General features: G+C 45.6%; 1 protein-coding gene across 1 annotated transcript; it reads right to left on the bottom strand.

Annotated features, from left to right (window-relative positions):
- Positions 1 to 1167: 1167 nt before the first annotated feature.
- Positions 1168 to 20597, bottom strand: MAN1B1 (mannosidase alpha class 1B member 1). Its single transcript, XM_062011538.1, has 13 exons — positions 20402 to 20597; positions 17918 to 18026; positions 17183 to 17319; positions 16172 to 16332; positions 14344 to 14453; positions 12397 to 12582; positions 9518 to 9666; positions 8355 to 8543; positions 7154 to 7344; positions 5701 to 5821; positions 5271 to 5468; positions 4892 to 5023; positions 1168 to 3695 (listed from the first exon to the last, which is right to left on the bottom strand). The coding sequence occupies exons 1-13, from the start codon at positions 20534 to 20536 to the stop codon at positions 3492 to 3494; spliced, it is 2022 nt and encodes a 673-aa protein (XP_061867522.1). The 5' UTR covers positions 20537 to 20597; the 3' UTR covers positions 1168 to 3491.
- Positions 20598 to 21971: the final 1374 nt, after the last annotated feature.

The following is a 21971-nucleotide window of genomic DNA, read 5'->3' as shown; positions in this document are numbered from 1 at the left end:
TGCCTGACCTTTGGAGGAGTGAGCAGAGCCCTGAGCTGTGCTGGCAAGCTCCCCAGGGCATGAGACAGTAGGAGCCCTGCCAGCACCAGGGGCCTGCAACCTGCAGTCTCAGGGACCTGTGGTGAGACAAGTTCAGAGCTTCCATGCTGACTGTGGCCCCAGCCCTCTGTGGGATTTGAGTAAATGGATCTTGTTTTATGAGTGATGGCTTCAAGCTTGGAGCGTGAGACTGGAGCTGTGCAGCACCCAGCCCTGGGACACAGAATCACAGGATCTCAAGGGCTGGAAGGGAGCTGGAAAGCTCATCCAGTGCAACCCCCCTGCCAGAGCAGCACCACCTAGAGCAGGGCACACAGGGACTCATCCAGCTGGGTTGGAATGTCTCCAGAGAAGGAGCCTCCACAGCCCATCTGGGCAGCCCCTGCCAGGGCTCCCTCACCTCAACAGGGAACAAATTCTTCCTTGTGTATCTTTGGCACCTCTTCTGTTCCAGCTTGTGCCTGTTGCCCCTTGTCCTGTCAGTGCCCATCACTGAGCACAGCCTGGCTCCAGCCTCCTCACACCCACCCTTGATGTGTCTGTAAAAACTAATGAGGTCACCCCTCAGTCTGTTCCCCAAGCTCAAGAGCACCAGCTCCTTCAGGAAAGGAGAGACCCCTTCCTGTTTCTCAGCACAGATGAGTAGGGCAGGGGGGTGGTTTATTTTAATTAGGGAAGGCACTCAGGCTCCTGAGGAGAAAACAAGGCAGGTCCTTGTGCAGGGAACAGAATCAGGGGCTGATGAAGGCCCTTCCACAGCATTGGGTGGGCACCAGCATGGGTCACAGACCCCACTGCTGAGGCTGCGATTCAAAGAACCACAGAGGGCTCAAGAGAAAACTTCCCCAAGAAGCACAAAGCTTCTGTTCTGCTGAGGGAACACACAGTGGAACTGAGACAGGCTGTGAAGCTCAGAGCCTAATCTGACATAACACATTAAGGGAGTGGAAATAAATACACAATTAAGTGACCTTTGCAAGAGAATCTGAAACAAGGTGAAAGGAGCTGAACAATCTTAGATGCAAAGGAGAATGACAGTAAGGCCAAGCTTCACAAGGACATTCAGCTTCCCAGGAAGAATTAGGTAGAAATCAGTTTGACCAACATGCTCAGCTGAAAGACAAGGTGTGTTTGAGAAAGTGACCATTTATTCTTCTCTCTTTCCTTTAACTCATTAGGAAATGGATTATTAATCCCAGAAGCCAATCATAAGGCAAAAAAATTCTACCAGACTCCCACAGTCCCACTTGTAGAGTCAATTACCTTAAGACTACTGTAAGACTTCAACAACAGATGTTTTTTTGTGAGCATGTAGATGTGTTCCACTTCTTAGAAACCTCTGTTTCCTCAGTAGAGCTGCCACTCAGGTGAAAAGCCAAATGAGCAGTTTTATACTTCATAGCAAAGTCACTGATCACGGGTCAACACTCGCTTTGACCACAACAAGCCTTCAGCTTTCAGTCCCAGCTCAGCTCCTCAGAAACACCAACCTGCTCCACAAACAAAAACCACTGAAGGTGTTTCCTTCCACGTTTCAGCAGCTTTTTCCTCCTTCACTGTGATGTCAATGAAAACAGAAAGTCTTGGGAGCAGAATGAGTGGTGCAGACAAAGGCTGCAGCCCCCGGAGCGCGCTGCACGCGCCGGGGTTACGGTGGCGCGTGAGCTGCAGGAGCATTGACATTCTGCACAAACTTGGCGGGTCTTGCAAAGCCCAAGGTCCCTCTTGATGACAGAAAAAGGTGCATTTTAAATAACTGGTGAAATGTCTCCATTTCCATAAGCCATCATTAGTACATGGAATGATAAATACTCTTCAAAAGACTTAAATTAGTGGTCCCAGGGTAACTTCTGACTCCAGCTGATGGAACTGATCAGCACAAACCAAACAAAGATGCATCTTGCTTTACAAATCAAGTTACATAAAACATACACAAACTCCCTTCAGCCCCTGAAACATTAACCATTACAGTCAGGTTTTGCTAGTTCTGTTTAGCAGCCCTGCATTTAAGGTGACTGCACCTCCCCCTGACACTGGGGGGAAAGGACATTTTGGTGACAACAACCTCTGTAGGAAATATGAACAAGCACATTTCTGAGAACTTATCTGTGAATACAGGACTGTCCAAGTAGCTACAAAACCAAAAGGAAAAAGCACTACAGAAAGCTGATTTCCAAATGCATGGTTTAAAAATCTATTTGCACATACAAAAGCTAAAGATCCCAGGGCTCCTGTAAGACTGTTAAAAAACACCCCACTGGGTCTGCTTTGTCTTCAAGCAACTGAACAGGTTTGACAGATTCAGTTGGGAGCAGGAATTGCTGCAATACATCGAGACTGTCTGCTTTTACTAATGAAAACACTTCTAACCTGAAGTAGTCCTAAAGAAAACACAAAAATTCCAAATTTCCCCACAGTCCAAAAAAAATGGTGCCTAAGATGAAGTGTGCTGTACAGCTGGAAGCTTGTCTTGAGCCAACAAACACCTTACAATGCAGTATCTGGACAGGACAGGATGGAAGGAGGCAGACTTGGAAATAATCCCTAATGTGCTCACAAGCTTTCCCAGTGCCTGACCTCAGAAAGCAGCTTTCAGTCAGAATACCTGAGTCTAACTGATGCAAACGACAGAGAAAACGCACGTGCAGTTTCACCTGCGCTTCACATTATCTCCTGCATTCCTGCAGATAAGTTACAAAAAACCTGCAATACTTGTAACAAAAATTACACACCACTCTGAGCCAAACCAGCAGCAATCCCTCTTCCATCGGTCACTTCAGCCACAGCTCAAGAGTGCTCTACAAAACTAAGAGACCGGACAACAGCCGCTTCGCAGCACAGCCCGGAATGAGCTCGGAATGAGATTGGCCTGTCAGCAGCCACACTGACAGCTTGAGATCAGCCTGCCAGCAGCCACACTGACAGCTTGGCTTCCACCTGGGACAAGGTGACAGTTGTTTGTTTATTCCACTCACCACCTGAAACACTGAAGTTCTCAGGAAGGAGCAGCACCGGAACCGAGTGTTTCAGGGAATCCAGAATAAACCTGTAGCTTATTCCTTCTCTCCAGGGACGATCCTGTGCTGTAAGACAACGTGCTGCCTTCCTGACAGTTGATGAGCATTTAGTAAGACTGACATAAGTGAGCTCTGAATGACCAGAGCCCCTGTGAATGTCATGGTCCACACAGCAATTATCTCTGAATTTCTTCATCAACAGCAGGAAAAGCAGCTCTGGATGGCACAGCTTGCTCATCCCAGAAGCAGGGATTAGATTTAAGACTGACACGACTTCTTCAAACCAGAGATGCTCTCCCAAAGGTTTTCTTTGTTTGTTTTAAGCCAAGAAGAAGAAAAAAAAAAGGTGCAATATAGCATCTCTCCTCAAACCCTGAAAAGTAAAGTGACTTGAAGATCAAATTGCCACCATTGGAAGGTCTAGTGGCACCCAGTCTATGCTGGCCCCCAGATAGGGAGTGGATGAGCTTCCGTGTTAAATACGTATTTGTCGAGGTTGATTAAGTCTATGTCATCTGAAAACAGCAGAAACATGTATTTGAGTGTTTCCCCAAGGAAGAAGCTCTCCATCTTATCTCGTGGCTCTGGATTACTGGGATTCTGGACGTTGTTAATAGAAGTGTAACCACCAGTAGGGACCTGTGCCAGGAAAAACAAAGGCAGAAATGTTGTGTCTTTCCATAACTTCAAAGAAATTCATTTCTTAACATCCAGGTGCACCTGGAGAAAATAAGTGCTGAGAAACTGAGCAGCATGTTTTTCATTTCATACTTGTTTTTCATCATTTACATCTTCCTTGTGAGGAAAGGCTGTGGGACCTGGGGCTGTTCATTAGTAGTTACAAATATCTCAATGGTGTCAGGAGGTTGGGGCAGCACTTTTTCTTTTGTATCCAGTGACAGGGCAAGGGGTGATGGGAAGAAGCTGGAACACAAAAGGTTCTATTTAAACATAAGGAAAAACTATGTCACTATTTCAATGAGGGAGCCCTGGCCCAGGCTGTCCAGGGAGGGTGTGGAGGCTCCTTCTCGGGAGGTTTCCAAACCCACATGGACACGTTCATGTGTGACCTGATCTAGGTGGGACCTGTTTTAGCAGGGAGTTGGACTGGGTGAGCTCTAAAGGTCCATTCCAACCCCCACCATGCTGGGATTCTATGAAAAAAAGTCTCACTGCACTTTAGAAGAAACCACAAGGATAAACTGAAGCCAAATGTCTATTTGTGTCTAATTTAAACAGGTATCACAAAGAACATCCCCTGAAATTTCTGGACAAGTGCACAGAAATTAACTAGTGCAATTTCTGCATGAGTTGTACAAAGTACCAGATCTATTCTCTTAAGAACAGACCATGGATATTTAATGACCACTGGCCCTCTAGGCCCCACTTTTACAGCATATCCATGAGACTGCAGTCAGGAGGAACACAACCACCCCTCTGTTAAAGCATTCATGCTATTTTTTGGCAATAGAGTAGTGAAGGGCTAATTCAGCCAAAGGGTTCTTTCAACCCACCCAGGTCCTTCTTAGCTTCTTAATTCTAAAAGACATGGCAGTAGAGATTCTCACAGCTTCCAAGAAGATGTAGAAACACTTTGGCAGTCTCCATACAGCTCCTTCATTTTACCTTTTAATCAATGTAATACCAGCTCCTTCCCTGAATGTACCAAATGGTATATCCCAATCCGTAAGGCTGTTTTATTCTGCCTGTTCTTATGAATTTCCCTACAAGTATTTGGTGACTTTTGAAAGACAGCAGGTTCCCAAAGTTATTGTTAGAGATCAAATGAGCTAATACTGTCCTGGCAGAACAAGGTTGTGATAAGTTGACCTTACCCGTGTGTATTTATTGAAGCTCTGAAAGATTTCCCAGCCCCAGTCTTGGTATTTCTTCTCACCAGTGAATCTGTACATGTAAAAAAGGCTTTCCACAGTTTCTGGTCGCAGTAAGTTGTGTCTGTCTGCAGGCTGCAAGAGGAAAAAGGAAAATTCAGATAGGGAATTTCCTCAAGGACACACGTAGGAAGTAAAACAATGGTTCTCATCTCCATCTGCTCCTTAGAGTTTATGATGCATAACAGCTTCTAAATACACTACAAGAGTAATTAAAAACAAAGGCTAAGGCACATCTAGAAAGTGAGGCAGCAGAAGCAGCAGCTGCTGCACATCAGAGCACATCAGCAGTCCCAGCGACTCAGGGCAGCGATGAGCTCACCTTGATCTCCACATCTTTGTGGCCCTTTTGAGCATGAAGATTGAAGTGGACAATCTCTGGACTCAGGCCCGTCTCTACTTGAGCATACATCTGGTAACAGGTTTCTATAAGAGCTTCAGCCAATTTCATATGGTCAGCAGTCAATCCATTGTGAGCTCCCAGGGCCAAAGTTCCAGGCAAGAAGCAAACCAAGTGATCCTGCAATACAACACAACAATCAGTGGGGGAAAAAAATGACAGAACTAGTGTGTGTTTGTGTCCCTTTGTGTCCCTATGAGTCTTCAGTCTCACAGGAGCATAAAACTAGAGGAACTCAAAGAGAAGGCCCCTGGTACACACACACACACGCTTTGCATTTGCCCAGTCACACTTTGATTTTTCTTCTCTTTTCTTTTGTTGTGGTGGTTTTAAATGCTGTTTGACTTCTTACCATCTTGGCACTGAAATGGCCATGGGCAAGCTCTCCTACAAAAGTAAGCTGCTTGGGTTGTGATCTCTGAAGAAGGTGCTTTTTCACTCCTTCTATGGCTCTCATATAGTCCTCCAAAAGCCTGTGAATTAAAATCATTCCCAGTTGGCTCACACACACGCAGTCAGAACACATTTAATCATAGCTAATGTTCAGCACAACCCCTTTGACAACCATTATTTCAGTCTACAGAACAATATTTAACCAACTGTGAAAGCTGACTAAGGAACTCTCAAAGCCACCATCAGGTGGGCATTAGTTACTGCTTCCATTTGCAATATTGGTTTTACTTTCCAGTAAACCCTAAGTTTAAGTATTAAAGAAAACACATCCCCAACTCTGTTTCTAGGCAGTAACTGGATTTTATTTCAGGAGTCCTTGCAGGTACAGTAATTGCAGTCCCAGAAAATTTAGGCTGGTAAAGACCAACCCTTTGCTCTGAAGCTGATTCAGTTTAGCTCAGGCTGCCCAAGGGCTTATCCAAGCCATTCCTCAGGATAAGACTTTCAGCATCCTCTTCCAATGTTTGTCCACTTCAATTGTGAAACATTATTTCACAATGTTTAACTGGAATTTCCCTTGTTTCAAAGCATTTTTATATGGAAAAAGCCCTATTGAAGAGGCTCATGCTGAAGCTCACAGAACACCATCACTCATGGCCTCGAGGACGACAGTTCTCTGTGTAAATAGAGTGAGGTATGGCTTGGAAAAGCAGCAATGCAAACTTTGTTTGTAGAGGAGCACCTGCTCTGATAGGAAGAAATGCCTCAGAGAGGCACATTGTGACTATGCATTAAATCCCTCAGCATGAACAATTCCAACATAATTAGCTCACAAGCAGAAAAATCTGCTTGCATTTTTTTTGTCTTGCTTTGAGGGAAACCTTTGCAACATCTCTAATTCCTCTGCCCCATGCAAACATTCAGTGCAAACATTCAGTCCCTTATTCAGTGCAGTTAAGAGAAACATAAGAGACCTAAAGCAAAGTTCACACAAACATCAAACTTCAGTCTCCTTTCTAAGACAAAGTTATTCCTGATGGATTAAACCTCCCACCTGAACCATCTTGCAGGGTTCACCTTTCCCCAAACCAACCCAGAGAAAACACAGCCATTGTTGGAGAGATGAAGTATCATCAGTATTCCATCAGTGCCCAGTTATTATCCCCTCTCCTGTCTCTAACCCTCCTCACACGTGATGTGCTGAGGAAGAAAAGCTGAGGGAAAGTTTTGAGACTAAGTCTATGCTGCTTTTACCTCAAGTTACCACAAGTCCTTCTTGGTTGTTTAGCTTGCTTTTAAAAACAGTGATATTTTCAGTCAACTGTTGGGCACATACATTATTGTTCTTGAAGCAGTAAACTACAACAGAAAGTTTTCCAGCTTAGGTGATAAAAGAAATGAAAAGAACTTACTCATTTTCTTTTTTCCCTCCCTGAATCCACTGCTTGAGCAAATATTCATAGTAGCTGTCAGCTCTGGCTCCCAGAGTATAAACACCCAAGTGAGTGAACTGCCCACTGTTGGTGTTTATGAACATAGGCACTAGTCCATCATTTTTCCCTGAGAGGGTGTGAACATGCTTCATCACCTCATCTACAGCTTTCTGAAAGAAAACAGCAAACATAAATTACAGGTGTAAATGATGCACAAAACCGTGTAGTAACTTCAGTGTGGTAACAAATCTTCCTCCAATTAGCATCAGGGACATTAAGTTCAGCTCATGCAATATATTAAATACAGGATTTCAAACCTTCTGACTTACAGAACATGATGTTTTGGGTATATTTAAGTACTCTGAAATAATTGTAACTATTTGCTTGCCTTCAAGTAAATCCACTCAAAAGCCAGGACTATGGCACAGGACTGTCACCTGCCTTACTCACACTCACAAAGTAGAAGTCAAGCTAAAATAACAACTACATGAATCATGCAGTAGCTAAAACCTCTTTAAATAAACTGCAGTACTCAAAACTCAATCTGTGGATATGGGTCAGGATAATAAAATAACATCTCCTAAGCAAAAGAAAAGTGGAATATATCCATTGCTCTGGAAATTAGTTTATTTCAACTAACTTTTCCTTATCCTGTGACCTGCTGGAAGACTGTTATCTACTGAGTCACTTTTTATCTCCTTGGATGGCAACACCAAGGATTTCCTCTTTGCATTTAGATAATGACAAAGAGAAACTGCACACAGAATTCTAACAATGTTAAGCAAGATGCAATTTCACAGTCTCCTGTTTAGGGGGACTATTTTATTCCCACAAAATCTGACAACCTACTGTCAAACAAATGTCAACAATAAAAACTGGAGGAATGGGGAAGGGTTGGGGAAGTTTTGGTGGTGTTGTGGGGGGTTTTGTGGTGTTATTTTATTTTAAATCAACAGCTAATTCTGAGGGAGAAAAAGAAACATTCACCTCTGCTACAACTTTTTGGTATTTAATAAAATAATCAGTGTTACTTTGTTTCTTTTCATTCCCTCAGCTAGAGCTTCACAACTCATTTAACATCACCTGGAGACTACATGTATTGATGGAGAGTCAGTAGTGGAGCTGTAAAGAGGTAGGGGGGAATAAAAAAAGAGAAGAAATATAAATTGATTGTTCATACCTGGAATTTCTCATCCCCAGTGAGACGAGAGAGCTCCCTAAACTCCAGCTGAATACTGGTGACCTCTGCCACAGTGCTGTCGGACGTCCAGCGGGGCGGGTGTGCGGTGCCCCGGCCAATGTTGACATCAGAATAAGGTATCTTGGAGGGTGTCTTGAATGCTGGCATCAGCCTGTTCCCAATGTCTTTCTAAAGAAAATCCAAGAGCACAGGACAAAACAAACAAATGAAAACATAACTACACACACTAACCCCTTTAGAGTTTATTCTACTAGGCAGACACAAATAAAAGAGAGGAGAGCAGCTTAGTTTTAGATGGTGCAAGAAAGTCAAGAATTAGAGAGTCATGGATTTATTCACAGTAATGACTGCAGAGCTTCTCCCTTGCTCCTAGTATCACATGCCTCCTCTGGGTCTGCAAGCCCTATGCAACATGATGTAATTCTGAAGTCACTGACTTCATCTAGCTAAAGAGGTGGCTGGTGCTGTTGAGACACACAGTAAGTGCAACAGAAGACAACTATTACTCTTCACTAACCATTTATTCCCTCTTATTTCTTGAGCTTTATTATGCTTTAGCAGGGGGGTTGGACTGAGGGATCTCTAAAAGTCCTTTCCAACCCCCACCATGCTGTGATTCTGTAGCTTGTAATGGGAGGTTACAGCTTATTAGAATGGAATTGGGGGCAATGTATCGTTGACAGGAAAGTGCAGCGGCTGGAAGAGACCCACTGCAATTTCATCATGATTCTTTCCCCCTTTTTTTTAACTACATTGTTCATGTTCCATCATAAAAGCAAAGAACCCTTCACCATTATTCCTTTCAAACATCTATAGTCTGTCTAGACAGAATTACAACCAGCTTCCAACTGAAAAGTCCCTTCCAACCCCTACCATTCTGTGCTTCTATGATTCAGTGGTCAGTCCTTCACCAACAGCAAGACAGGCATGTAAGAATACAGCACAGCTCTGAGGTTATCCACACAGCAAAAATGTACAGACCAAAAAGATTAATGGCAAATCCCTTTCCCACCACCTCACATACGAAACTGTTGAAAACCAGCAATGTTTAGAGTTAAATGATGACTCTGATGAACCTTCCCTCAGCTTTTGTCCAACATGGAATACACAACCCAGTTTCTTTTGTAAGACTAGTCACTCACAGCTTTTTCCAGGAAGAGGCTATCCCCGGAGAGATGGTAGGTGCTCAGCAAGCCCCCCAGGATACGGATAGTGCTCTCAAAGAGGTTCACATCCACATTTTTATCAAATACTAAATCGTTTGCTACCCATTTTCTTGCTTCTTCAAACTCTGCAAAGTATAAAAGGTAGTTCAGTTATGAACTTCCAGCATGTTCCAGCAACTAAAGACATTAGTACTGCAGATAATCCATGACAGTTAGTTCTGTCTACAGAGATCACAGCTGAAGGTGGAAAACTAAAACAAGGAGTACATGCTGGGAAAAGTTGGACTATCATTGGCTTAATTCTTATTCAGTATACACCAGAGATGCACAGAAGTATCCAGCAAAATAAAAGTTCCTAATAGGCTAAAAAAAATAGAAGAAATTGAAGAATTCTTTATTAAAATAGTCCAGAAATTCAGATCATTCAAATCCATCAGTTTGACTTGTCTGACAATTAGTCACACTTCCACAAAGGCCTTCTGAACTTTCTAATTGTATCTTTTTAAGCTGAAGCTGTTACCTACCAAGACAAAAGATAACACTTGCATTAACAGCCCTTACTGTCTTTAGTTCAACCTCCTGCCTCCTACTTCAGCACTAAACTCATAAAACCCCCACCACAGCCTGCAATTTTTAAATTCAGAAACAAAACTGGCTCTTCACCACACTAGTAATTAAAAAAAGCTATTTCAAGTTCAACAGCCAGCTCAGCAGCTGCAGCACTGTCTGCTTTGAAAGCACAGGCTCTAACGCCTTCACTGTTGGCATCAGCCATCTCAAACTATCTCACACCTTCCAGAAACTCCTGCTTGTGAGCAGGTGCAGAACAACCACCACCTTCCCAGAAGTGGAAGGTATTTCACAGGAGATTAACTCTAAAGCAAAAGGATGCCTCTGTGTCCATCCCTGATGGGTTTTTTTCAGGAGCTGGGTAAACACTGGATGTTGGATGGGCCAGAAGCACAGGAAAACCTCCTGCTGTCAGCTGTTTGTACTGTCTGGCAGCACAACAGAAAAGGTACAGTCCTCCTTCCCAGAAGTGTTAGCATTCATCAGCTTGTAAGTAACACTGGCAAGCTCAAACACAACTTTCATTTATACAACGTGTTATTCAGAAGAAACCCCAGGAGCTTTCTAAGGCAAGAAGCAAAAGACCTGCTATAAAATATGAAAAAGCCTTCACCAGGAACCCATTTCCAACACATCTGAATTACTCACAATTTATTTTAAAAGCTCTGTGCAGTTCACAATTAATTTTCTAGAGAAAAAAACCAATCAGCACACTGTCAGTTTGAAGACACTTTAAGCTAGCCTGCTCAGGCCCAGAGCTGCAGACACAGGAGAAAGAGGTTTTGTTTAATATTTTACACAAACTTCAAAGGTAGAGGAGACAGACTGTGAAACACTTTGATTGTTTACTGTCCCCTTATCAGCAGTTCTGTTCTTCCTACCTTCCTACACAAGAAATTGCATGAAAAGTGTAAAAAGTGGCTATGTACCAAGGTTAAATAGATACAGCTCCAGGAATTTTTAAATAGCAGTAAAAAAAAAAGGCTGATCCACCAAGAAAACAAACAAAACAAAACCCACAAAAACCCCACAAACATACCCCACAAACCACCTCTCTCCAACATCCATTGAGCACAGATTTTTGCAGCAGAACTGCAGAATTTTTTACTTGGTTTTTAAAACCTGAGAGTTTTCTAACAGAGTCACTTCCAGGATAACTGTTGAAAGATACAGATAGCAGAGCAGCTCAGGAGGAGGTATTGAACACTCCCGTTCTCCAGCCATTCAGAAACAGAAATAGCCTCTTTAAACCTCTTTTAGAAGACTGTGGGCAGCAGGATGAGGGAGGTTCTCTTCTCCCTCTACTCTGCCCTGGTGAGGCCTCATCTGGAGCCCTGTGTCCAGTGCTGGGCTCCCCAGCTGCAGAGGGACAGGGAACTGCTGGAGAGAGGCCAGTGCAGGGCCAGCAAGATGCTGAGGGGACTGGAGCATCTTCCTGATGAGGAAAGGCTGTGGGACCTGGGGCTGTTCAGCCTGGACAAGACTGAAGGGGGAGCTCATTAATAGTTACAACTATCTCAGTGGTGGGTGTCAGGACGTTGGGGCAGCACTTGTTTCTGTTGTATCCAGTGACAGGACAAGGGGTGATGGGAAGAAGCTGGAACACAGAAAGTTCCACTGAAACATACGGAGAAACTTTCACTGTGAGGTGAGGGAGCCCTGGCCCAGGCTGCCCAGGGAGGGTGTGGAGGCTCCTTCTCAGGAGGTTTCCAAACCCACCTGGACACATTCCAGTGTGACCTGATCTAGGTGGGAGCTGCTTTAGCAGGGGGTTGGGCTGGATGAGCTTTAAATGTCCCTTCCAACCCCCACCATGCTGTGACTCTAGGAAATGCAGATATGAAATACTGGTATGAGGTGTGAAGAAATACAGTGAAGGCGCTCACAGGCCAGCTGCCCACACCTGATGGGTCAAAAGCCTACAGGGGCTGTGTAATGGCACAAGGGCAGCACTGGGGTTTTAGTACAGATACCAAAATCAGGAGGCCAAACATTCCTCAGTTTCTAGCAGATGTCCATTGTTATCTGTAACAGCAGAGTTGGGATGTTCCTGTCTCAAAATCCTATTCCAAGAAAAACGGTGCCTAATATAGCTGGGGGTGGTTTATGTACTCATTTCTGTACACAGCTGTCATATATATGTATTTACACTCACAGGAAATCTAAACTTACTGGCCACACTTAATAAATGTTCCCCTCAAAGCATTCTGAACATGAACTGTCTGAACAGAAAGTCAGGAATTGTTTTAGAGGGGACAACAATGGGAGGAGGATAAAAAAATTACCTTCCTTTAAGCCTAAAATCCACATGGTATCCAAGGCATCAATCAAGGTAAGGCCAAGCCCAAACCACTCGCTGTAGGACTTGGACAAAGGCTTCAGCTCATCATGGCCCCAGGCAAAATCCTTGTAGCCCTTCCAGGCGTGGCGGAAAGCTTCGATCACGGCCATCTGCCGCTCCGTGATGGGCACTGCGGGACGAAAACAGCACCTGGCTCAGGGCAGTCATGCAGCTATACCCCAAACACCACTTTGCTGCATTCTGCCCCAAATGAATTTTCTTCCAAACTAAACAATCAGTGTTATGAGAAAAAAACCCATCCTGAGATCATTCTTTCAAGGCAGCTTTTGCCCTGCGGGTGAAGCAGCCAGTGCTTCTGGGCAGCAATTCAGCCAGTGGCAACAGAGATCTCTCCCTGGTCAAAAGAAATAAAGTCACTTCTGGAAATAAAACATTAAAATAATCAGATGTTAGATGAGTATCACTAAAACTGGAAGACCTGAAAGTCAGGAAATACCAGAATTAAGATTGCTTCAATCAGCAGTAACTCAGCTGCTGAATACACATGCTTAACAACACAGTCCTCGGCTCATTTACCACATACCATTTCTCCCTCATCTTCCCTGTCTTATTCATTGCTTTCTGCTAAATTTACAATCAGTTATACAGAATTATTTCTCTTGAATTTTTCAGTCAACACAACAAAAAAAGAAGAAAATCTGCATGTTCCATCTGGTGCAAAGCCATGTCTGTCTCCATGGTCCTCAACAGTGAAGCTGAGCTTTATTTACACACCCAACATGTAACGTTTCAAGCCCATTAGCTGAAATTTTGCACAACTATAAACAAAGACTTCTAGAGCAGGAAACACCAAGCAGCATTACCAACCCCACATACATTAAGTTAGCTAAAGCCATCACACTGTAATAGGCCATGTTTGTCACATTAGACTTCCTCATATGAACCCTGGAAATTTAGCTTGGAGAAAAGGAGACTGAGAGGAAAAGGAGACATTAATGACTGACCTCATTCATGGTTAAAGATACATAAAGAGTGGGTGTGAGGAGGCTGGAGCCAGGCTGTGCTCAGGGATGGCCAATGACAGGACAAGGGGCAATGGGCACAAGCTGGAACAGAAGAGGTTCCAAAGAAACACAAGGGAAAGTTTCTCCCCTGTTGAGGTGAGGGAGCCCTGGCAGGGGCTGCCCAGATGGGCTGTGGAGGCTCCTTCTCTGGAGACATTCCAACCCAGCTGGATGAGTCCCTGTGTGCCCTGCTCTAGGTGGTGCTGCTCTGGCAGGGGGGTTGCACTGGATGAGCTTCCCAGGTCCCTTCCAGCCCTTGAGATTCTGTGAACAGCAGGTCCTTTACTCCCAAGGACAGCAACTGCAAAAACAACCTCTGCAGCTTTCTGGTGAGCCTTAAAACCAGGTCCATTTAATTCAGGGGGGAGTCACTTCCCCTGTGTTTGCAGAACAAAAAGAAAACCACTGCTGAAAAGGGAAGCTGCCCCTTTCAAGTCCTCTCCCTTTGACTACCCTTTCCTGGAGAAAGGATGGGGATGATTGCCTTCTCCCAGAGGCTACATTTCAAAGAGCTGTTACAAACGTTTATTTTCCAATTCTGAAGGCCAACAAGCATGAAGGCTGCCATGGAAAATCAAAGAATCACAGAATGGTGGGGGTTGGAAGGGATCTTTAGAAATCATCTAGTCCAACTCCCATGCTAAAGCAGGTCCCACCTAGATCAGGTCACACAGGAACATGTTCAGGCAGGTTTGAAAGACCTCCAGAGAAGGAGACTCCTGACAGGTTTGGATGCTCCAGGTAAATCATCTTTACTGCACTTTGTTTCCTTCATTAAAATTGAGTAGGTGTGTATGGGAAGGAATTGCACAACTTCAGGCATGAAAATGAACAGAAATCAGGGTTTTGTTAACTGCACTATTTACCTGGTTCCTTCTGGTCATCAGCTTCCACAGATGATGGCTTTTCTGGTTCCTTTACTTTACTAGACGGAGGTTCGGTGCTTTGGTCAGGTTCTATTACTGCTCCTCTCCAGCTGCAAATAAAAGGGATTGTAATTAAGACTATTTGATCTCATTACAGAAAGTCACACAAATGAATGAGACTTATCTCTGCATTTCCTTCCTCTTACAATACTTTGATAAGAACAGGATTTGGGGTTTGTATCAAGGATCAAAATCACTGTGTTAACTGCTGAGTAATTTTGCTGTTCAGCGAAAGAAACTTGAACCAGGGAACTTCTACTGGATTAAAAAATGTATCTTACAGGCTCTTGGAATTTCATCAAATATTTTGGCAATGGAATTTAATAGAGAACTTCTAAAAAGAATTAAAACACGTGAGAATGCTGCAATAGAAGCATTCTGTTACCTACCAGCCCTGAAATGATCACAGGAGGCACTAACAGTGAATAGCACCACACTATGATCATCACCAAAAAATCATGAATAAGCACAAGGCCACTTAAAGCACTTGTTTTAACACCAAGGGGTTCAAGAGCCTCCCCTGCCACCACAGCTGCAAAAATCCCTCTTTACAGGTTTTTATTGAGAGTCTCCTGAAGAAAATATCTGTCAGAATGGACTGAAAGTTGAGCCAAGTTCACACCAAGATCAAACAATCTCAACTACGTTGTTTAATACAAAGAAATGTTGAGTTTGAGTCCATGATATGCCTCCTAAGGGAAGCAGGTTTACAGGAGTTTCTAGTTGATATTGTTTACAATCAGCATAAGTGATGATTCAGATAAATGACATCGTTTGATTTTGATTCTTTACATTTGTAACTAGTCTTCCCTATGCTTTCATCACTCTCCTAAGTTTTCCTGTTACCACTTGTTTAACTCTATGAGTTAGAGAGGGAGTGGAAGCATAGAAATAAAACATTTCAGGTCATTCTGAGAGATTTCAAGTAACACCAACAGCTGAAATGCTGCCACAGGCATGATTCTGATGCTACACTCAGCTTGGCAGTGCTGGTTCTGAAAAGGACATAAATGTATCAAAATCCCAAGCCTGGTGTTCCAAACCCTCTGTTGAACTTGTGGTTTTCTTTCCTATATCCAAGCTACACCCTTCAGCTATTTTCAAATCAAAAGACTTCAATCAGTAATATCTTAGGGAATGACTTAGTACAAATCTAATCATAGCATCACAGTAAAAGATGTTACTGTATCTTCATAAGAAGCCTTGAACCAATGTGTCCAATCCTTGGTAAGAAAGGAGGAAACCTATCTCATCCTGATATGTGCACACAGCCACACTCAAGTCTAGTTTCTGCCAGTTCAATGTGGGCTTACAGCGTCCAGTGGCCTTGTGCCCCTGACCAACACTCACACTGGTATAATTTTCCAAGCCTGGCCCAGGACAAGGTGCTGGTGCCAGTGCTGTTGTGTTGATTGTGGTACCTTAACATTTACTACAAAACAAAGGAGGGAAACCTACAGACACTGAGAACTCTCCTGAGCATTAGGAGTGTCTGCCTAAGTGCATTAGAAACACAGCCAGCCTTGCAGGGCTCCAGATCTGCAGTTCTGTGATGCAAACAGCAAAAATCACAAAAGCTGCACACTCACTGAAGTGCATCAGCCTAGCAATACCATTAGCTGTCAGGCCAGACCTGAGGACAACCACGTGCAAGGAGATAAATCAACCCCAGACACACACAACAAAAAGCCCTTACAATTTCCACTCCAACACCCAGTGGATGTCAGTGGGAGGAGCACTGTGACTTGCTGGATAACAGTAAGTCTACCTGATAACAGACTTCTCTGTTTTCTCTTCTTTATCAGCCTGGACTGGCTCTTCCACAACCCTGCTGGGATCATGCCGTGTCTTCAGCCTCATGTTCCTCCGTGGTGGCTTGATTTGAAGATTGGAAGGACCACGTCGAACATAAGGCAGCTTTGGTGGCTTCTGAGAAAACAAAGAAAAAGAATATGTGCTTGGTATGTTGCAGAGGTGATAAAATTCCAACCATAACCTACATCATTGCACAAACATAACTTGAGATAAATGTGATTTCGATGTCAGGATACATACTCTGCCCTGAACAGAAGGATGCTGAACACCTCCAGTTTGTGTTTGTTTTAAACTTTTGGTAAAGTTATCCACTTCTTAAGTTTACACTGACAAATTGCTTCTAAACTACCTCTACCAGATGTTAATTTAACACAGGGCAGTGCCAAAGTATTGTAAAGATATTTGATTCATTAACTGTAAGTCCCCAAATTCAGGAGCTAAACACACAAAGAGCAACACAGTAACTGCTGTTCTGCTGCTGCACTAATGTACAGTCAGTTTCTGCTTCTTTCCTGTTGCATCCCCCACAAACACAACCCTCCAAAACCTACCAATATCTGGCTGGCTGCTGCTGTTCCTCAAGCTCCCAGATCAGCTGTGCCAGCTCAGTGTGACTGACTAATCCTAAGTCTCATGGCCAGCCATGACTCTGTTGAGGCTCCTGCAATCCAGAGCACTCCAAGTCCAAACAGGCTAACTGTAGCAGGAAAGTGAAACCTCAAGAGGTCTCTGTGACCTGAAGTCATGGCACTCCTGGTACAGCAGTGACTGAGAAATAGCACCTTTTTAACTTAAGTGTTCAGTGTAAAACCAAGAAATACTGCACCAAAGCCCTTCCTGAGAGGGAAGCATTCCACCGTAAGTTATAACTCCTTTCTCCTCCACAACTGTTGGAACCAAGCACCATCTGCAGCTTTCAAAAGCTCTTTCATAGCTTTACAAAATTCATTCCCACCCATAGTACCTGCTGTGAAAGCTCTGGGTAGTCTCCAAGGTTGGCATCTGCTTTCTGGGGTGCAGGTAGAACAGCTGGATTTGCCAGCTTCAACCCAGGAATTTCTGCTTCTGTTTTCTGATCATCCAGTGACTTGTTTGTTAGACCTAGACACACAAAACTGCTCAGAACAAGGAATCACCAGTTCAGGCTCCAGATAGAAATTTATCACATTTTGCTGCATTCACAAACTAGATGCACCTCCAAAAACTGTTTCCATTCACAAAACATTGATAAACACATGGTAGTTCTTAGATGTGAAGTGTCTTTTAGTATCAACACTCTCCTTAATACACAAGAAGGCTGCTAAAAGAGATTTTTGTGGGTTTTTTAATTTGCTGTTGGTTTAGCTTCTGAATACACACAGTAAGAATATTATCAAAGGTAAATGTGCCTTCATATTGTAGAAAAGCTTGGAACTTCTAACCTGATGGACTCCCAAAACCAAGAGAGGATTATGTTACTTAGGTTTGGGTTACCAACTAAAAACAAGACCTTGCTCCAGTCAAGATAAACAATGAAAAGGGATATGAAAAACATTTCTCATTAAGCAGAAACAAGTCACTGAAATTTGTCACACAAAATCATCTCCCAAGTGTGCCTCAGTGGATAAACCCGGTCCTTGTCAGCAACTAGTTATCAGCAGTACAACAATCCCTTAAATATGCCACATGCCAGTAACTCTAAGCTGCAGAGAACACATACTTTTCCAGGGTTCCCCCATGCTCGTGTATGAAATGACTCCACAGACTGCCAGGAAGGCAAACAGGAAGAGAATGACACTCCGCTGCAGTCGGGACAGCTGCTTCCATTTCTAATGGGAGAGAAAACAAGGGGAAGAATATTTAGCATGACATGAAGAGCCTACTCAGTCAAAAATAAACTCTTACCCATTCATTCAGAACACAGAACTGAGTAGGTTTAATTTTACCCTGTTTCCAACTGCAGATATGCATTGCTTCTGATGACAAAGAGAATAAGAGGTATAGCATTGCTAGCATATGGCACAGCAGGCTCAGAGAAACAGCAGAGGCACTTGCTGAAAGAACCTCAGCAACTGCCAATTGCTGAGACTCCAAGAGAGCATCACCTACAATGTGCTGACTTTCATCCCAACCCTCTCTGGCTGACCTGAGCATCTGCCCAGATGTCAACTGGGAAAGAAGCCAAAAGCCTCTTTCCTCCCCTCTGGCTGAGAAGGAACTGCAGAATGTACATGCAAAGCAAGGAACAGAAGAGGTAGGAAAAACAACAAAACTATTGCAGCAAACAAGAAAAGCTCAAAAGAAGCTGAGCACCAGTCACTGGGCGTGAAAAGTCAGCCATCCTGCCTCTGCCAGACAGACATGGAATGGTCACTCAGCACAGATCCTGCCAGCACAAACAGATAAAGCCCACAGCAATGTGAAAATGAAGTAAACCCACAGAACAATGAATACAACAAACACACAGTGTTTTCAAGTTTAGTTTTGGGCAAAAAATGTTTATACAGTAAAACCTATACAATAGGTCACTATAGTCTATACAATAAAATCATTTAAAGCCTGAGAGAGAAGTTTCCTCCACTTAGAGCGAAAGCAGTTGCAGTTAAACATTAACTGCTAAATTACCATTTTGTTAGTTTTCTAACACTCCTATCAAAATTCACCAGAGCAGTACTGGTTTTGGTGTACAGAAAGGGCATTTCAGTGCCAGTGCTGCCCTTGGGAACAATTGGCACAGCACTTTTCATAGTCTTCATCCTCCCAGTACCAACCAGTGGCTGCAAATGTTTTGGAGAAGAACAGTCAACGTGCTCACACTGCTGAGCCCCACAGCAACCATGTCCTGTCCTCCTCCCACAGTGCTGATGGTTCAGTAATCCTGTACAGTAATCCCTAAGCACACCACAAGATGCTGATCCCACTCCTCCACCTTCAGCTCTACCACCACAGTCAACCCTATAATCTTCCCAATTGCAGAAGGATGCTTGAAACGCAGCAGCTGTGTTTCCTTGGGGTTGGATGGGAAAAGAGGCACTGACTGTGGTGTCTGTGGTAGGAAGGAGGCACAAGAATATGTGAGGGGATTCTTCACCGACTTGGGCTGGTTTTTTTGCTGACAAAGAATAAGGCTAAAGGGAAGGGTGAAATGTCTTGTGTCCTGTTTCTGCATTTCCCTAGCTGCTAAGAGAGAAGCTGCCACACTATGTCCCTAAACAAGTTCTTCATAAGCTTCACCTGACCGTCTCTAAAGCCTCTATAAGTAGTACACCTCATCTCCTACTAGTAATAAGGGTTATCTTGTTCCTTTGACTCAGATTTTTCCCACCTCTGCTAAAGCTGCCTGCCACCCCTCCTCACAGCCCCTGGGCACCCCATCACCAAGCACCCACTGCTTAAGCCCCCTCCCCAGCTTGGAACAGGGGGGTTCCACATCAGGACCCACAACACACAGCCCAGCTGCCTGCAAGCCCAGCGACGCCCGGCCCTCCCGAGCCCAACGGGGTTCCCTCATCACCAAGTGCTCCCTGTACCCGGCTCAGGAGTCTACGGTACAGCTCTGGGGTACACGGTGCAGCTCAGGGGTATTCAGTACAGCTCTGGGGTACACGGTGCAGCTCAGGGGTATTCAGTACAGCTCTGGGGTACACGGTACAGCTCTGGGGTACACGGTGCAGCTCTGGGGTACATGGTACAGCTCTGGGGTACACGGTGCAGCTCAGGGGTACACGGTACAGCTCAGGGGTACACGGTGCAGCTCAGGGGTACACGGTACAGCTCTGGGGTACATGGTACAGCTCTGGAGTACACGGTACAGCTCAGGGGTACACGGTACAGCTCTGGAGTACACGGTACAGCTCAGGGGTACACGGTACAGCTCTGGGGTACACGGTGCAGCTCAGGGGTACACGGTGCAGCTCAGGGGTATTCGGTACAGCTCAGAGGTACACGGTGCAGCTCAGGGGTGTACCGAACCGCTCCTCACTCCCTCCATTCCGGTCTCATTCTCACGGCCCGGAGCCTCCCACGGCCCGTGTCTCCCCGCAGCCCGGGTCCCCCCTTGGCTCAGAACCCCTCACGGCCCACGTCCCCTCACGGCCCGAAGCCCCCCCGTGCCCCGGAGCGCCCCTCGCAGCCCGGAACCCCTCGCAGCCCAGCCCCCTCTGACGGCCCGTGCGTCCCCTCACGGCCCGGGTCCCTCCCTCACCCGCCAGCAGGAGCGCCGTCTCCAGGCCTTGCTGTTATTGTAGCCGCCGACCCCCACCGCCTCCTCCGGGCCGAGGGTGACGGAGATGAAGTCCCGTCGCGGCGGCGAGGCGGCGGCGGCGGCAGCCGAGTACATGGCAGCGCCTCAGGGGCCGCAGCGCGCCCGGCCGCCGCCCGCCATGTTGCCCCCGCCGCCAGCCCCGCGCCGCCGCTTCCGGGAGCCGCTCGGGCCCGGCAGCACTTCCGGGACTCCCGGCGGCGGCTCCTCCCCATCGCCCCGCACCGCCGGTGCTGCGAGGGCCCCGCACCGCCGAGGGAGCCCGCGGGGACACAGCGCGGGCACGGCTTTGCGACGGGGCTGGGCGGTGGTGGGGAGGGTTGCGTTGTCCTTGCTGGCTCTCGCTGCGCGGCGAGGGCTGTGGGGACACGGGGAGAGGCAAGGACCCCTCAGCTTTCCTTCAGGGTGGGAGATCGTAGTGTTGTCACACACAAACTGGCGTGAAAGAAACGTAAACGCGTAGGGGAACGTCAGGAGAAACAACAACTCAGCTTTGGCCTCGTGGGCAAGGAGCCAATGGCAGCCTGGGGGCAGCAGCAGAGTGTGGGCAGCAGGGCCAGGGAGGTTGTGCTGCCCCTCTGCTCTGCCCTGCTGAGGCCTCATCTGGAGTCCTGTGTCCAGTTCTGGGCTTCCCAGCTCCAGAGGGACAGGGAACTGCTGGAGAGAGGCCAGTGCAGGGCCAGCAAGATGCTGAGGAGACTGGAGCATCTTCTTTCTGAGGAAAGGCTGTGGGACCTGGGGCTGCTCAGCCTGCAGAAGAGAAGGCTGAGGGGGGATCTCATTAATAGTCACAAATATCTCACTGGTGGGTGTCAGGAGGTTGGGGCAGCACTTGTTTCTGTTGTATCCAGTGACAGGACAAGGGGTGATGGAAAGAAGCTGGAACACTAAAAATTCCACTTAAACATGAGGAAAAACTGTTTGAGTGTTTCAGTGAGGGAGCCCTGGCCCAGGCTGCCCAGGGAGGGTGTGGAGGCTCCTTCTCAGGAGGTTTCCAAACCCATCTGGACACGTTCCTGTGCCCCCTGATCTAGGTGGGAGCTGCTTTAGCAGGGGGTTGGACTGGATGAGCTCTAACTGTCCCTTCCAATCCCCACCATTCTGTGATCCTGTTAATTCCTTCCCTCACCTGCTTCTCCAGACCCCCAGGCCGTTCTCTGCTTCCCTGGGGAGGAAGAAGACTGGTATTGGTGGATGTGGAGAAGGAGAGAAAAGCACTCTCCAGCACTCTCCACATTTAGAGCCACAAGGTGACTGGTTTTGTAATAACCATTAACTTCTAGACTGGGTTTGTAGTCCAACAGGAGAGAAAGCATTGAGGCAGCTTACTTGAAGATTACTGCTTAAAATGCTGGCACTGAATGGCCTTTAGCCGTGTCTCACTGTTCAGTTAACATGCATCATCTGCAGCCCACTTCATACTAGATTTGCAGGAAAATGAAATGAAAATTGGGTGTTTTTCTGAGCATTTCATGATTAAAAAAACTAAATAAAGCAACAGTTGTGGTAGATA

The sequence above is a fragment of the Colius striatus genome, chromosome 19 (assembly GCF_028858725.1).
Source record: "Colius striatus isolate bColStr4 chromosome 19, bColStr4.1.hap1, whole genome shotgun sequence".
NCBI classification, from domain to species: domain Eukaryota; kingdom Metazoa; phylum Chordata; class Aves; order Coliiformes; family Coliidae; genus Colius; species Colius striatus.
This window is presented reverse-complemented; position numbering and strand designations above follow the sequence as displayed.

Bases quoted from the DNA above. Each gene is read 5' to 3' on its own strand.
- MAN1B1 (XM_062011538.1), bottom strand. From the start codon at position 20,536: ATGTACTCGGCTGCCGCCGCCGCCGCCTCGCCGCCGCGACGGGACTTC. The intron at 18,027-20,401 runs GTGAGGGAGGGA...CTCTCCCATTAG, and splicing joins GACGGCGCTCCTGCTGGCGG to AAATGGAAGCAGCTGTCCCG. The intron at 3,696-4,891 runs GTAAGGTCAACT...TTCCTGGCACAG, and splicing joins GCTTCAATAAATACACACGG to GTCCCTACTGGTGGTTACAC.